The sequence below is a fragment of the Pongo pygmaeus genome, chromosome 2 (assembly GCF_028885625.2).
Source record: "Pongo pygmaeus isolate AG05252 chromosome 2, NHGRI_mPonPyg2-v2.0_pri, whole genome shotgun sequence".
Taxonomy (NCBI): domain Eukaryota; kingdom Metazoa; phylum Chordata; class Mammalia; order Primates; family Hominidae; genus Pongo; species Pongo pygmaeus.
Genome location: NC_085930.1, coordinates 53,410,705 through 53,427,733, shown reverse-complemented (window position 1 = coordinate 53,427,733; position 17,029 = coordinate 53,410,705). Strand labels below are relative to the sequence as shown.

Sequence of the window (17,029 nt, the reverse complement as noted above, 5' to 3'; positions counted from 1 at the left end):
ACGCTAAATATAGTCCTTTTCTCCTCTACATCCCAGCCTGGAACAGCTGACCTCCTTCTTTTCTTCCTGAATCCCCTTTTTCCCTGGGTTCCATGACGTTGCATGATTCCTAAACCTGCAAAATAAGTATTCTTCAAGGTCCTGAACTAGAATCTTGATATAGTTTGACTGTGTCCCCACCCAAATCTCATCTTGAATTCCCACGTGTTACGGGAGGGACCTGGTGGGAGGTAGTCTATCTGCACAAGCTCTTTCTTTGCGTGCTGCCATCCAAGTGAGACGTGACTTTCTCCTCCTTGCCTTCTGCTATCATTGTGAGGCTTCCCCAGCCACGTGGAACTGTAAGTCCAATTAAACCTTTTTATATAAATTACTCCATCTCGGGAATGTCTTTATCAGCAGCATGAAAATGGACTAACACAACTCTCACCTCCCCCTTGTCATCATCTCCCCTCTGACAGAAGGGGAAGTACTTTCTCTCTTCCCCTCCTCTTCCTTACTGTCTTTCTTATCCTCCTATTTTCTTCTCCTTCTCATCACCCCAACCTTCCCCTTTGCCTCTGTATTCATCTGCTAGAGCTATCATAACAAAAAGATACTGGGTGGCTTAACCAAAAGAGATTTATTTTTTAACAGTTCCGGATTCCAAGATTGAGGTATCGGCAGGGTTGCTTTCTTCTGAGGCCTCTCTCATTGGCTTGTATCTTCTCCTTGGCTCCTCACATCATCTTCCCTCTGTGTCTATAGCCAAATTTCATCTTCTTATAAGGACAGCAATCATATCAGATTAGGGTCCACTCTAGTGACCTCATTTAAATTTAATTATCCCTGTAAAGACTCCATCTCCAAATATAGCCACATTCTGAAATACAGGGGGTTAGGACTTCAACATATGAATATGGAGGAGGAACACAATCTAGCCCATAATTCTCTCCTTCTGCTTCTTTTTCCCTCTAAATATCTACTAAGGATTCCCACTCTTTTGGATTCTCTTTGCCATAGAGATGAAGGGATAGTTGTTAATAAGAAATAACCAAGTGGGACAAACTAACAGGAGGAACTCTTTGGGCAATAGAGGATTTTCCTAGCTCACTACACTGAATCGGGTGCCAAGTCCATAGAATGGTGATGCCTGAGTATACATAAGAGTTACCAGGGGACTTGTTGAAAATGTAGATTCCTCAGTCTTGCTCCCCAGAGATCCCAGTTCAGTAGGTCTGAGGTGGTACTCAGGAGTCTCCCCAGATGATTCCCGTGCAGGTTGGTGCTGGACTGCACTTTATGAAATTCTTCTGTAGAGTGTGCTTTCAGGATCTCTCTGGTTCCGTTTTTCCTTTTCCTACCTCCACCTGGTTCAGACCTCATTTCTTCTTACCTAGACTATTATAATGACCTTCTACCTGATTCCTATGTCTTCCCCTCCATATCCCACACTGTGCTGCCAGAATCAGCGTGCTAAATTATCATCTCAAAAATCTTTAAATCTAACCATCACCCGCCCCCTCCACTGCACAGCCAATCCAGTGCAGGCTTCCAGATAAGAGATCAAGAGCTCTGATTCACTATCACAGCCTTTCAGACTCTCCACTCCCTTCCATGTCCCCTACCTATCAGTCACACTAGAACCATCGTCATTTTATCTACCTGGGATTTCCTGTTCTTCCTTCACAAATATTCACCCATCTAAATCCCACTCATGATTTATGATTCATTTTAAATAATACTTTCTTCATTATGCCCTTTCAATATTTCTCAGAGTATTTAAGGTTCTATGTCTCTATCATCTTCATCTGATCTGCAGTATCCAGTACATGCCTTCTTCCAAATAGAATCGCAAGTATTTGTTGAATTTACTCCGTGATAGTTCAGATCCTATCATTCTATAAATAAATTAGATTGCATTTCTCTAAATGCATTCAGTGGTGTGTGCCAACATTACAGTGCACATTCCCCTGCTCAGCCCTTTTGGACAGCTTGCTAGCTCTTTTTACATTTCATCTCCATCAACTTACATTTCACTTCTTGCAAAGATATTGGAGCTGTCTGCAAACCAGATGATTTCATCGCTTATATCTCTTATTTTCCATATATAAGAATGTTAAATAGGCCCTGTGCCAGGACTTATTCCTGAGAGAACATTTCTATTTACATTTCTCTTCCAAAGTTATTTGCACTGATCCACTTCCTTGTTTTTCTATCATGAGGTTTTCACATTTCCAGGATCTTCTGTAATGGATTACCTGAGGGAAGAGACAATGTCATGTTCACCTCCAGCATCTAGCATAAAATCTGGCACACAGAGAAGTTCAATAAATACTGTTTGAAAGAATTAATATAAGGGGATTAGACAAGAAACATTGACCCTGAAGGACCTAAGCAGGGTTAGTGTCCCAGGAATCAGACTGGCCGGGGTAATTCAGCACTGGAGGAACAGTAAACAAAGGTCAGTTTGGAAGACTAGGTAGAAGACCATTAAAAGGAGGGAAAGCTTGGGTTTAGGAGCCAAGGAGATCAGGAATAATTTGGGAAACAGGTCAAGACAGGCTAAGATCAAAGGGCTCAGGGTGTAGGTTAGTAAGAGGGTCTGAGAAAGTGTTGGCATCAGTTCTTAGTAGAGAAAATTTAACCGTTCTAAACCATCAGTTTTTTCACTTCTAAAATACAGATGATAATAATAATCATAGGAAGCCTTAGAGAGTTGTTTTGAGAATTAAATGTCATCCAACAAATATTTATTGAGTGACTATTATGTTCTATACTCCGTGCTAGGTGCTAGGTAATGGATTTAAAGCTCTTAGCTTTACATTCAAGGACAAGGTCAAATGAGAATCCAAGTTTTCATCCTTGATGGCTCATCTTCATTTGTAGCCTCATGAAAGACTTTTGTTTTGTTTTATTTTGTTTTTTGAGACAGAGCCTTGCTCTGTCACCCAGGCTGGAAGTACAGTGTTGTGATATCAGCTCACTGCAACCTCCTCCTCTTGGGTTCAAGCGATTCTCCTGCCTCAGCCTCCCAAGTAGCTGGGATTACAGGTGCCCACCACCATGCCTGGCTAAAATTTGTATTTTTAGTAGAGACATGGTCTCACCATGTTGGCCAGGCTGGTCTCGAACTCCTGACCTCAGGTGATCTGCCCACCTCGGCCTCCCAAAGTGCTGGGATTACAGGCGTGAACCACCTCGCTTGACCTGAAAGACTTTTAGAAATCTAAATTACAGTGACTTGGATCCTCATTATCTATACTCTTGCCTATCACCTCAAAGAACTCCAACGGATCAACCAAAGCCTGATTTCTCTCCACATAATTCCTGCTACCTTTTTTTCCTCAAATTTCCAAAGATTCTGAAGAATTCAAGTGAGCCACTGTTTTATTTTAATCCTTCCTATCTTTCTTAGTCTGGACTGAAACTCACCACCGCAAATTACCCTGGATCTCTCTGCTAATAACTATTTATACATTGTATTAGTCCATTCTCGCACTGCTATAAAGAAATTCCTGAGACTGGGTAACTTACAAAGAAAGGAGGCTCATAGTTCTATAGGGTGTACAGGAAGCATAGTGGCTTGTGCTTCCGGGAGGGGCCTCAGGATGCTTCCAATCATGGTGGAAGGCAAAGGGGGAGCAAGGTATCTCAGATGGCAGGAGCAGGAGCAAGAGAGAGAGGAGGGAGGTGCTACACACTTTTAAAGACCAGATCTCGTGAGAACTCACTGTCATGAGAGCAGCACCAAGAGGGTAGTGCTAAGCCATTCATGAGAAATCCACCCCCATTATGCAAACACCTCCCCTACTCTCTCTTGCTCCTACTCCCATCATATGAGATGCCTCATTTCTCCTTTGCCTTCTGCCATGATTGAAAACTTTCTGAGCCTCTCCAGAAGCAGAAGCTGCTGTGTTTCCTGTGCAGCCTGCAGAACTATGAGCCAATCAAACCTCTTTTCTTTATAAATTACTCAATCTCAGGTCTTTCTTTATAGCAGCGCAAGAACGAACTAACACAGAAAATTGGTACCAAGGAGTGGGACATTGCTATAAAGATACCTGAAAATGTGGAAGTGACTTTGGAACTGGATAACTGGCAGAGGTTGGAAGAGTGTGGAGGGCTCAGAAGACAGGAAGATGAGGGATAGTTTCGAACTTCCTAGAGACTTGTTAAATTGTTGTGACAAAAATGCCAATAGTGATATGAACAATAAAGTCCAGGCTGAGGAGATCTCAGATGAAAATGAGGAACTTACTGGGAACTAGATCAAAGGTCAAACTTGTTATGCCTTAGCAAAGAACTTGACTGCATTGTGCTCCTGCCCTAGGGATCTGTGGAACTCTGAACTTGAGAATGATGATTTAAGGTGTCTGGTACAAGAAATTTCTAAGTAGCAAAGCATTCGAGATGTGACCAGGCTGCTTCTAACAGCCTATGCCCACATGCATGAGCAAATAAATGACCTGAAGTTGGAACTTAAATTTAAAAATAAGTTTAGATTTAAACCTATATTTAAATTTTAACTTGTATTTAAAGGGAAGTAGAGTGTAAAAGTTTGGAAATTTTGTAGCCTGGCCATGTGATAGAAAAGAAAAGCCCATTTTCAGGAGAAGAATTCAAACAGGCTGCAGAAATTTGCATAAATAAAAAGGAGCCAAATGCTGATAGCCAAGACAATGTGGGAAAGGCCTCAAAGGCATTTCACAGACCTTTGGGGCAGTTCATCCCATCACAGGCCCAGAGGCCTAGGAGGGAGGAATGATTTTGTGGGCCAGGCCCAGGGCCTCACTACCCTGCACAGCCTCAGGACACTGTTTTCTGCATCCCAGCTGCTCCAGCTCCTCCTGTGGCTCAAAGGGACCCAAGTACCACTTCAAAGGGTGCAAGCCATAAGCCTTGGTAGCTTCTATGTGGTGTTAAGACTGCAGATGCGCAGGATACAAGAGTTAAGGCCTGGGAGCCCCCACCTAGACTTTAGAGGATGTATAGAAAACTTAAATGTTCAGGCAGAAGCCGGCTGCAGGGGCGGAGTGCTCACAGAGAACCTCTACTAGGGCAGTATGGAAGAGTCCCCACTGGGGCATTGCCTACTGGAGCTATGAGAAGAGGGCTACCATCCTGTAGACTGCAGAAAGGTAGATCCATCCACAGATTGCACCGTGCACCTGGAAAAGCCACAGGCACTCAATGGCAGCCCATGAGAGCAGCCGCAGGTGCTGAACCCTGCAAAGTCACCTGAGTGGGGCTGCCCAAGGCCTTGGGAGCCCACCCCTCACACCAGTGTACCCTGGATATGGGACATTGGGTCAAAGGAGATTTTTTTGGAGCTTTAAAATTTAATGACTTCCCTGCTGTGTTTCAGACATGCATGGGGCCTGTAGACCCTTTGTTCTGGCCAATTTCTCCCTTTTGGAATGGAAGTATTTACCTAATGTCTATATCCCCATTGTATCTTGGAAGTAACTAACTTATTTTATATTTTACAGGCTCATAGGTGGAAGGGAGTTAACTTGTCTCAGATGAGACTTTGGACATTTGAGTTAATACTAGAATGAGTTAAGACTTTTGGGCACTGCTAGGAAGGCATGGTTATATTTTGACATGTGAGAAGGACAGGAGATTTCGAAGGAGCCAAGGGCAGAATAATATGGTTTGGATCTGTGTCCCTACCCAAATTTCATATCAAATTGTAATCCCTAATGTTGGAGGTGGGGCCTGGCAGGAGATGATTGGATCTTGGGGACAGTTTCTCATGAGTGGTTTAGCACCATCCCTGTTGGTACTGTCCTCATGATAGTGAGTGAGTTCTCATGAGATCTGGTCATTTAAAAGTGTGTGGCACCTCCCACCTCTCTCTCTCTCTTTCTTTCTCTCTCTCTTTCTCTCTCTCTCTCTCTTTCTCTCTCTCTCTCTCTTGCTCCTGTTCCTGCAATGTAAGCCATGCCTGCTCCTGCTTCACCTTCTGTCATGATTGTACATTTCTTGAGGCCTCCTCAGAAGCTGAGCAGATGCCAGCATCATGCTTCCTGTACAGTCTGAAGAACTGTGAGCCAGTTAAACCTCTTTTCTTTATAAATTACCCAGTATCAGGTATTTATAGCAATGTAAGAACAGACTAATATGTACATTATGATGACTATTTCACCTAGAAGTTACTTCAAAATTCTTGGATAGGTGGTACTGACTTCTAATGATATGTCTGTCTATCCTCAGCCAGTGTTGTTGAGAGTACTCAAGTCATCCAATCTAGTTGAGTCCATGGGAAATTTGGAGGGAATCTCAGTAAATTAAAGAATCTCAGTTTTGAAAGGGATACTTGGATCATCTAGTTCAATTCCCAGTATTCTAACTGGAAATATTTAGGCCAATTATCTAATATTTTCTTTCCATCTCTGAGCATGAATTTTGAATCTTGATAATCAAATGTTGATACCAATTCTGTCTTCCTCCTCTGGTAATCTTAAATAATTTTTAATTCTAACTTTGGACACCCTTAAAGATGCTTTCAAATTATTTTTGACCACCTCATTTCTAGCAAGTAAAAGTTTATCTTCCAATAGAACTCATAGAATACAGTTGTAAAATATGTGAAGCAATAATATAACTAAAAGGATAAATAGACAAATCCACAATTTTAGTTGGAGACTTCAACACCCCTTTCTCAACAGTTGATAGAACAACTGAACAGAAAGTCAGAAAAGATACAGAAGTGATCTACAGAAGGAGCAGGCTTGGAAAAAAAGCTTTTTGAAAAAGAAAAGATATGGAAGTGATGATTTTACACATGTGTGAAGAACTGACATTTTACCTTTGGACTTTTAGAAATATTTGATTTTCTAGACATTGCCTGAGTGTTATTTTGACTTCCAAAAGATCTCACAGTCCGGGCACGGTGGCTCATGCCTGTAATCCCAGCACTTTGGGAGGGCGAGGCAAGTGGATCACCTGAGGTCAGAAGTTCAAGACCAGCCTGGCCAACATGGTGAAACCTCGTCTCTACTAAAAATACAAAAACTAGCTGGGCATGGGGGCATGCACCTGCAGTCCCAGCTACTCAGGAGGCTGAAGCAGGAGAATTGCTTGAACCCAGGAGGTGGAGGTTGCAGTGAGCCAATATCGCACCACTGCACTCCAGCCTGGGTGACAGAGCGAGACTCCAACCCCCCCCAAAAAACAGATCTCAAAAATTTACTTTAGTCTTGTTCTTAGCAATGTTCTTAGTGCCTTAGATTTATTCATCTATTCAGTCATTCAACAAATATTAATGCCTACTATAGTCAAGCCATTGCATTGGGCATTACAATTGATTTTATTATTTTTGAAATGTTTAATAAGTAAATTCTATATAGAAGAAGCTATTTAACAATAGTGTATAGTATAAATAAAATAAACTATTTTAAAAAGTTGTAGGACTGTATTAGTCTGATCGAGCTGCCATAACAAAATACCACAGACTGGGTAGTTTAAACAACAGAAATGTATCTTCTTATAGTTCTGAAAACTGAGAGTCCAAGTCCGAGGTGTTAGCAGGGTTGATGTCTTGTGAGGCTCCTCTTTGGTTTAAAGACAGTCCTTCTTACTGTATCCTCACATAGCGTATCCTCTGAGTGCAAGCAGAGAGAGAGAGATCTCTTCTTCTTGGAAGGCCATCAATCCTATCAGATTAGGGCCCCACATATATGATCTCTTTTAACTTTAAAACCCATCTCTAAACATAGTCACACTGAAGGTTAGAGCTTTGACACACAAATTTGGAAGAGGACACAATTTAGCCCATATCAAGAACTAAATCAGTCAGCAAGCATCCTTTACTTCTTTCAGAGGTTCTTCTCTGGAGACAATTAGGGAATTATAGTTCTCACCAGCACCCGTTGTTATATGTAAGAAAAAAACAAAATTTGGAGAGAGAAAATGGCTTTCCTGAAGATCACAGAGTAAATGGAAACAGAGACAGTAGCAAAAACCAAGTCTTCAGTGCACTGTCCTTTTGGTCTGGCCTTGGATCAGAGAGTTACTGCTCCACAGCATACAATAAAGCTGCAGCTGGCTTTAATAGATGTTTGTACCATGCACTCCATGGACTCTTCCTATTAATCCTCTGCTCAAATCTCCCTCCTCACACTTACCAAAATATCACTTCAGCACTCCTGACCAAAATCTCTGCTTTCTCTTGTGAGTACTGAGTTTATCAGAACCACCTTGGGGATTTTCTTATCCTTCATGATACAGGCCCAGTATGATCCGATTATAGACTCTGTATAATCTTCTGCCATCAGGGCCAACAGATAAATGACTCCTCTCCCTATATCGTCTCTGTCATTTGGTGGGGATCATTTTTTGCATTAGAGAAGGTTCATCAAGGTTGTTGCTTCTTCCAGATTGTGGGCCCTATTGAAGGTATGTTCTCTTCACTATGAAATGTAGTTACATTTTCTTCCACCACCTCAGGCTGTCTGTTCTCATGACTTGAAGGCTAATGTGCCACAGAAGACCTTGAAAAATGACCAGCTGACCTGGTCAACCCATCAGTCTCTCTGGCTCAGCCTTTTCCACTCAAAGAAGACAAACCCCTTCTCTGAGGGCCAGGACTTTATTTCCACTCACAGCAGGGTTTTGTTTGTTTGTTTGTTTTGTTGTTGTTGTTTTTGTTGTTTTTTGTTTTTTAGACAGAGTCTCGCTCTGTCGCCCAAGCTGGAGTGCAATGGTGAGGTCTTGGCTCACTGCAACCTCTGCTTCCCAGATTGAGAAGATTCTCCTGCCTCAGCCTCCTGAGTAGCTGGGACTACAGGTGCATGCCACCACACCCAGCTAATTTTTCTATTTTTAGTAGAGATGGGGTTTCACTATGTTGGCCAGGCTTGTCTCGAGCTCCTGACCTCGTGATCCACCCGCCTTGGCCTCCCAAAGTGCTGGAATTACAGGCGTGAGCCACCGCCCCTGGCCTTACCACAGGTATTTTAACATCAGGCAGATATACAACGGTATTGTCCCAGTACAACAAACCAGGCAGCAAATCCCCTGCTACTGGGATTTCTCCCTCTCTCTCTCTCTCTCTCTCCTTTCTTTCCCCTTGCTCTTTCTTCTTTTTTCTTGATCACTTTTTTCCTTAGATTTGTAAATCCTTAGACTGGTACTAATTAATCACTCCTGCTATTTATTAACTGGCATTGTCACTGCCATGTATGGCCCAAGATGCCAGAATTTAGTTGACTGATCAGTTGGTTGGATGGTTGGTTGACTGGAGGGACTTTTCTGAGTATGATGCTTGGTTCATCAATACAAGAATCACAGAACCTCTGGATTGGGTGTGCTGATTCTTAAACCCTAGCTGCACATTAGAAGAACTTTTATAAAATACCGATGTCTGGGCCCTACCTTCACAGATTCTGATTTAATTTGGTCTTGGTCTCAAAGGCTCTCCATGTGATTCTCATGAATGGCCAGGATTGAGAATCTCTGGATAGAGCTAAAAGATTACGCAGGCAACCATTGATCTGATACTTAAATCCCTTCTACTGGGAAATCCAGAAAGATGACTCTTTCTGGATTTTCTTTCTGAAACTAAGATTCTAGGTAGTATTGTCTTCCTAACAATCTTCCTCGGTATAAATACTCTGCTCTGTTACTATAGAAGGAAGCAGCAGGTAATGGTTCATGGTAGACCAGAACTTCCCCTAAAAAATCCAGCAGTGCTTAGCTGTGGCACTTCCTGATGTTAGGGAAATATCCTCCTAGGTCAGTGGTTCTCAACTGGGAGAAAATTTCCCCCAAGTGATGTTTGGCAATTTCTGGAGACATTTTTGGTTGTTACAGCTTGGTGGAATGTCACTGGAACCTGATGGAAGGAGGCCATGGATGATGCTAAGCATCCCACAATGCACAGAACACCTCCCCACAACAAAGAATTATTTGGTGTAAACTGTCAATAGTGCCAAGATTGAGAAGCCATTTCCTAGATCCTTGCCCTCAGGTGCCCCTATTATACCCCTAAGAGATACCATCCTTAATGAAATTAGTCCTAAAGCATTTCCTTCTTTCTGAAGCATTATTTCAGCACTGTTTCCCAAATCAACATTTTACATCCTTTTTAAGTATCTTAGAATGTAACCATCCTGCTTTGCTTTTAAGAAATGAAGGCTGCTGCCTGACTGTGTGTGTCAGAGAGGCAGAATAATCCCAAGGCTGCCTTTTCCACTTGCTGCTTCCTTTCCCATCTGGCTGCCTCCCTGAAATACAGAATGAGCTGAGCCCTATGACCTGATGGAGGCCCTGCCAAGCCCACCTTGACCAGGTGCTGCAGCCAGTGGAGCTAGTCTTCAGGGTACAGGTCGCTCCATGAAACGTGGCAGCTGGGCTTATCAGCTGCCAGCCTGGATAAGTCAGGCCTGCTGCCAAGTTGATTAATAAGCGCTGGGCTGACACTTCAAGAAGGGCCTAAACCTGCTGATTTTCCTCCCCTCTTCCTTAGATCATTTCATTATTAAATTAAAGATTGTTGTGATTTAAACTGAACTGTCAGGCAGCCTAGGGACAAACGTGGGGTTTGGTGAAGCAGCTGAACCTGGTACTGCATTTACCAAATCAGATCTCAGCTGGGTGCTCTTTCTTTCTCTTAAAAAAATAATTTAGAACTCTAAGGGCTTGAAGTAGAAGTAGAACCTTCTCCTGCAGTGTCAGGAGCCCACACAGAGAGGCTGGCATGCCAGGAAAGGGACCTGATTATAAATAGCATGAAAAGCAGCATCAGTCAAAACTCACTGATGTGCCTGAGCAAAATGTTAAAAGAAACAAATAGCTTCTAAAAAAGGAAGCAATGGTTTTCTTTTATTTTTATAATTTAAAGTGCTAAGGAACAAAAGCAGTTTATATTCATATAGTTTTAAACACACAAACATGCGTGTGCACACGCACAAATAACATACACACTAACAGAGTCTCTTTAAGGAAATGATGGATAATCATTTTAATATAACAAAATCACAAGTAGAGCCTCACAGAGGGGGTAGCTGTCCTTTCTTTTCTATGTAATCGATGCTATTTATTTAGAAGGTCTATGGTTTACCCTTGTGAAGTAATTTTTCTGTATGTGTATTTTTTTTCCAGCTTAGATGGAAACCATTTGAGATTCCAAAAGTATCTCAGAAGAAAGTAGACTTTGTGAGTGTAAGTCAGTCCCATCCACACCCTTCCTACTGCTCTTCTCTCTTCTGTGGTGAGTGAGCCAACCATTTGCAGGCTGAATGCCAAGAAGAAGCAGCCCTATCAGGAGGCAGCAGAGACAAAACCACCTGCGTATGCTTTGGGGGCTGGCGGAGGGATGTCTTACTTACAGAAACCATATGGCCCCTGACACCAGAGGGTATTCATGAACTATTTATATCTCAGAAAGGCCAATGGCAATTGAACATTTTCCTACTTAAGTTCCTTTCTTTTGGCTAGAACAGGGGCTTTTAACCTTTTTGCTCACTTTGATAGTCTGATGATGTTTTTGTTTATAAATGTATAAAATAAATTATATAAAATTACAAAGAAGCTAATGATATTGAAATATAATGATAAAAATACTATTAAAAACAAATTTGATTTGGTTTATAGTCATTCATGTGCTTTCTTGTTAATGTGCTAAATCATAATATCTATGGAAAACATCTAATAATTCTGGTATGAGCATAAATATACTTTGAGGTATCTGTAACAACTATAATGTGATATCCGTGATTTTTATCATTGATAAAGTTACAGGCACCTCTAATACTGCTGTGGTTTTTTGCCTACATTCATATTAGTTGAAAGAAATGATAAATTTCACTCAGAGATTAGCAAAAGTAAATATAAAATATTTCCCATCCAAGTTCATAATCTCCCTGAAGTAGATGCTTGGGCTAGAATGGCGTCAATTCAGCATGGCAACTCTAGTTAGTACAATGCTGATTGGAAGCTCTGTTTGGTAGTTATAGGTCCCAGGAGTATTGGAATACTGCACAGAGCAAGGAGTATCTGGGGGAGAGGAGAAAGGAGGCCTAAGGAAGTGGGGCTCAAAGAGACCAGTGGAGGGTTCTGCAGACCAGCCTCAGCTCATGGCTTACTTAGGGACAGTCCAAGTGCCCAGCCATAGGATAAATTGTTGGAAACATCTTGAAGTTCTCATCTTTATAAGTGCTCCAAACTCTTTGTAGACTCACTTAAATATACCCTAAACTTACAAATTGAGTTAAATTACAAAATGATATCCCCATCTCCTTTCTTGTGTGAACTGTAGATATCTGGAAGAGCAGAGCTCTCTCCTTTTGGCTCTCCATCTGCAGGTTTGGGGCTGAGGGCTATTTTGAGAAGACCCATGTGTTAATTTTTCTTGCACTGTGGATCATCTGGTCACACAGCAGAGAGAATTACAGTCCATCAGAATACAGTCCTCTGCCCTGTTCCAGAGAGATTAGGCTGACCCTATTCATAAGCAGAGGGCTGCCCATAGTGGAGTGTACTTGAGGGGCATTAACTGGTCCCTGATGCTGCAACCTTCCTCCCCAAGCCTCCTAGGTGCCTGATGGTACCTCCAACAGAATCTCTTCTTCCAGTTGATGTCAAGCATCAGGTTGATAAAATACCAAGTAATGAACTGATACTCTGTAAGTTCTTCTGATATAGCCACTAAGACAACCCAGATTTAGGCCATGGCTGGAGACTAGGGTAAACCACAAACTACGAAACATAAGTCAGTAAATTCACGCTCCTCAGAGGCTGCCTGGATTCCAAATGTCCCACCGGTCCCAAAGGGAAGACCCTAGTAGAAATGTGCCTCATGACCCTCAGGGACCAGTGGAAGGGCTGCCTCTTGGGCACCATTCACATTAACCTTTCCCTCTTCTGTGGTTCTCTCCCAGGGCCTGCATACCTTGTGTGGAGCTGGAGACATAAAGTCTAACAATGGGCTTGCTATCCACATTTTCCTCTGCAATACCTCCATGGAGAACAGGTAAGTGGCTCAGTTCTAGGGCAGGACATGCCCATCTTCTAAGGGCTGTTGACCAGAAGGCAAACTCCAGGTTTCACTCTTGTGAAGTCACATATGCACATACATAGTTGTTTTTGTTATTGGTTTTCTCCTCAAGGCAATATTGATATATATTTATTGACAATGATAATGAATGAGACAAAAGGCATTTACCTTGACTGAACATCCATGATATAAACAAGAACATCACATAACAATGTGAACAGAAAAGGGAGGATGGAGCCCTGGAATGCAGGAGTAGATCGAAAGGCATTTTGACTTTAAGTCTGAGTCCAAATATCCTTTTGTTGTTGTTGTTTAATATTTCAAGGACTTTTCTGAGCCAAATATGAGTGACCAATGGCCTGCAACACAGCCGTCAGGAGATCCTGAGAACATGTGCCCAAGGTAATTGGGCTACAGCTTGGTTTTATACATTTTAGGGAGGCATAAGACATCAGTCAACACGTATAAGGTGTACATTAGATCTAAACTGTGGTTTTTATCTCAGTGGAAAAGTAACAGCAAATTTAAAGCAGGCAGAAAAGAAAACAGAGAAATAGAGAACTTAGAAACTCTGTAGTTGCAGGTTGACCTTTGGGCTCTGAATGATACAATTTTCCCATCGGTTTAAAACGTGCACAACAGACTGTAATATGTAACCAGCTGGAGTACTAGAAACTCTGGCATACCCTTGAACTTTTCCATTTTACACAAACACTTGCAAGTAGAGGCACCTTTCTCCTTGTCTTTCCTCATTCTTAGATTATTTGTTTCCCATGTTTTTTTCCTTAAAAGGAGGAACTGAGCTGTGGCCTAGGGGTTTTTTGGGTGGTGGATTGGTGTACTGAATGTAGGCAGGACTCCACAGTGTTTCACCACCGAGTCGTTTCCACCCTCTTACCTGTCTCAGTTTCTCTCTCCAGAGATCTAGCACCTCTGAGAGGCCTCAAAATGCCAAGTGATCAGCTCTTATATGTGTTTCCGGGACAAATCTTTTTAAACTATTTTTGGGGGGGGGTTCCCTGTAGCGCCACTGCACATTACAGGGGATGAATCCCCCAGACACTGCAATTCAGCCGCTGGTCACCCAGGGTGCCTTTCAGCTGGGAGGAACAAAATGCCCTTTCTCTTCAGAGCTGAGGAGCTCAGTCTCTCATTTATGCACAAAAATGACAGTCACGCGAATGCGCAGACAAGCCAATTGAGCTAAATTTTGGGAGAAAAAACAATGGAGAAGACCATTTAGAATGCACCTCCAAACTGGAAACCAAACAGGGTACCCAAAAGGGGATCATTCTTATTGTCTTCAGAAAAAGACAACGGAGGCTGGGCACAGTGGATCACGCCTGTAATCCCAGCACTTTGAGAGGCCGAGGTGGGCGGATCACGAGGTCAGGAGCTCGAGACCAGCCTGGCCAACATAGTGAAACCCCATCTCTACTAAAAAATACAAAAAATTAGCCGGGTGTGGTGGCGGGTGCCTGTAATCCCAGCTACTCAGGAGGCTGAGGAAGGAGAATTGCTTGAACCCGGGAGGTGGAGGTTGCAGTGAGCCGAGATCATGCCATTGCACTCCAGCCCGGACGACCGTGTGAGACTCCATCTCAAAAAAAAAAAAAAAAAAAAAAGAAAAGAAGAAAAACACAGTGGAGAAAATACTTTAGAATGGACCTGTGAACTAGAATTAGGAACCTAAACAACAACTTCCTAGGAGGGAAAAATCAAGAACTGTCAACCAAACAGGGCTCAGGAGGACTTAATAGTTCCATCAGAGGAGAAGCCCAAAGTTGAAGGCGCTTTCAATAGGTCTCTGCTGATACCTTAGCCCTGAGTTCAGGCAACTCCTTCAGGGTTCTGAGTCTTCTCTGAGGCCCAATGTTTCCAGGTGCCAAATTATTGTTGACAAAAATAGTCAAACTATTAATATGTAAAATATTTGAATTGATGTATTCTGAGCCAAATATGAGTGACCAGTGACCCATGACCCAGCCCTCAGGAGATCCTGAGAACATGTGCCTTTGAATATCCTTAATTTCTAAGGTTCCCCAGGGCTGTTCTTGAGTCCCAGGTCACAGTGTGTGAGTTTCCATTAGGACCACCCGTTAGTAGCAGGCTACCCGACTTTGGCTTCAGCTAATAGTTCTGTGTAAGCTTAAAATTCTTAAGTAGAGGAGCTTATATACTGGCTTTGCAAAACAAAGTATGCAAATGGCATTCCTGACTTATTATACACTACCTCTGGAACTGGACCATTTGTGTCCAAAGCCCAACTCTACATTTCCTGGCTGAGCGACCTTGTGAGCCATGAATCAGGGACAAGATCACAACCCTATGACAAGGCTCTGGAGGCCTCTCTTTGGGTCAAATCTCATATCAGGCCACCTCCCCTCTCTCCACTTGAGCCGCACTGGCCTTCATTCACTTCTTTCAAGCTGCCGCGTGCCCTCCTTCTAAGCACTTGCACTTGCTGTTCCTTCTGCCTGGAACATTCTTTCCTTTCTCCAAACCCTCACCTAGATAACACCTTCAGATCTCAGGTCAAATGTGTCCCTTCTTTGAAGAAGCCTTTGCTGATTCTTCAAACTAACCAAGTCCCTATTCTTTCATTCCCTCGAACTTGATTTTCACAGGGTCATTACAGTCTGCAGTGATATTGTTCTGTAATTATTTGATTGCCCTCTGACTCCCCACTAGACTCTAAGTTCCACAAGGGCAGAGCCTGGGTCATTTTGCTCCCCATTTTATACCCAGCTCTGAGCTTGCTACATAGGCACTAAACAATGATTTGTGTTATGACATAATTTGTCTAGACAATGTTAAAACTGAAAATCACAAGAATTACTCTATATGTTTCAGATGCTTTTACAATTCAGATGGGGACTTCTTGATTGGTGAGTTCTGAAGACTTCAGACCCCCTCACTGTTAATTGACCCCTAACCACAAGCTGCTTTCTAATTTTATACACATTATTTTCCTTCATTCTCCAATCTGTCTTATTTCATTTAGTGCAATCCAGAGACTGAGGTCTAGAGGCCACAAGTGGTCTGGAAAAGATTTCTAGTGTACCTCAAAGCCCCTACTCTATTTCCTTGTCTCTCTGTCTTTGCCCATCTCTTCTGGACCTTTCTGATCTGAGAGACCTGGGCAGCTGAAAAGAAATGAAGACTAATACTAATGGGATTAACTTATTATGGTAACTGTATTTGCCTTCAAACTCTCTCAGTAAAAGCCCATTTATCATTACTAACTGCAATTTAAATTCAAATTTTCATGAGACCATCTAAAATGTAAAGTCTATCAGAGATTGTTCTGGTCTGCCTATTATATTTGATGGTTTTTTAGTATCAATATTTTGGAATCAACATTTTCGTGTATATGTTATACAAGCAAATGTCAGCCTTTCACTGGAACTATCAGAAATGGGTGATTTTCCATCCTATTTCTGCTACCCCTTTTTGACCATGTCACAAAATTGTGCATGTACAAGTTCCTTGCCTGATGACCAAAAAAGCAGGTCATTGTTTTATTCACTTTCTTCTAGATAGGAAAATAGCTAATCTAAGTTGTCAGAATTTATCTTTTTCCCCAAGAGACTCAATAAAGCTCTTTTCATTTGGAATGAAAAAGCAAATGCAGCCTTAAGCCTTTCCTGTTCATGAAATGGTTATCACACCAAAAGAATTGCTCACCACTGCCCTGTCTTTTTTTGTCAGTTCCCCAGAAAGGGAACCTTCTCATTTACACCGAGTTTGGCAAGATGCTTGTACAGCCCAATGAGATCTGCGTCATTCAGGTTGGTGATGTGTCCCCTTCCCTGCCTCTCACTAATTTGGGAGCAGTCAGATGTTTCAGCTGCTGCTATTTCCAACTCTAAAATTTCTCTGTCATGTCTGGGCAACGAGGAGGGAATTTGAGTTATGCAGAAGGTTCCATGTGCTGAAGAGTAAGCAAGCTTGGGTGCCTGCTTTGTTTTAATATAGCACATAATTCTAAAGGAAAGACCACTTGTCATTGCACTTTCCTAAATATTTACATATATTCTGGATAAG

General features: G+C 42.2%; 1 protein-coding gene across 1 annotated transcript in view; it reads left to right on the top strand.

Annotated features, from left to right (window-relative positions):
- HGD (homogentisate 1,2-dioxygenase) overlaps window positions 1-17,029 on the top strand; it is a 54,157-nt gene that overhangs the window by 18,497 nt on the left and 18,631 nt on the right. Inside the window, exons 5-8 of the mRNA XM_054481052.2 lie at window positions 11,089-11,148; window positions 12,867-12,958; window positions 15,836-15,870; window positions 16,694-16,773. Coding sequence (XP_054337027.1) covers window positions 11,089-11,148; window positions 12,867-12,958; window positions 15,836-15,870; window positions 16,694-16,773 — 267 coding nt within the window. The remainder of the gene's footprint in view (window positions 1-11,088; window positions 11,149-12,866; window positions 12,959-15,835; window positions 15,871-16,693; window positions 16,774-17,029) is intronic.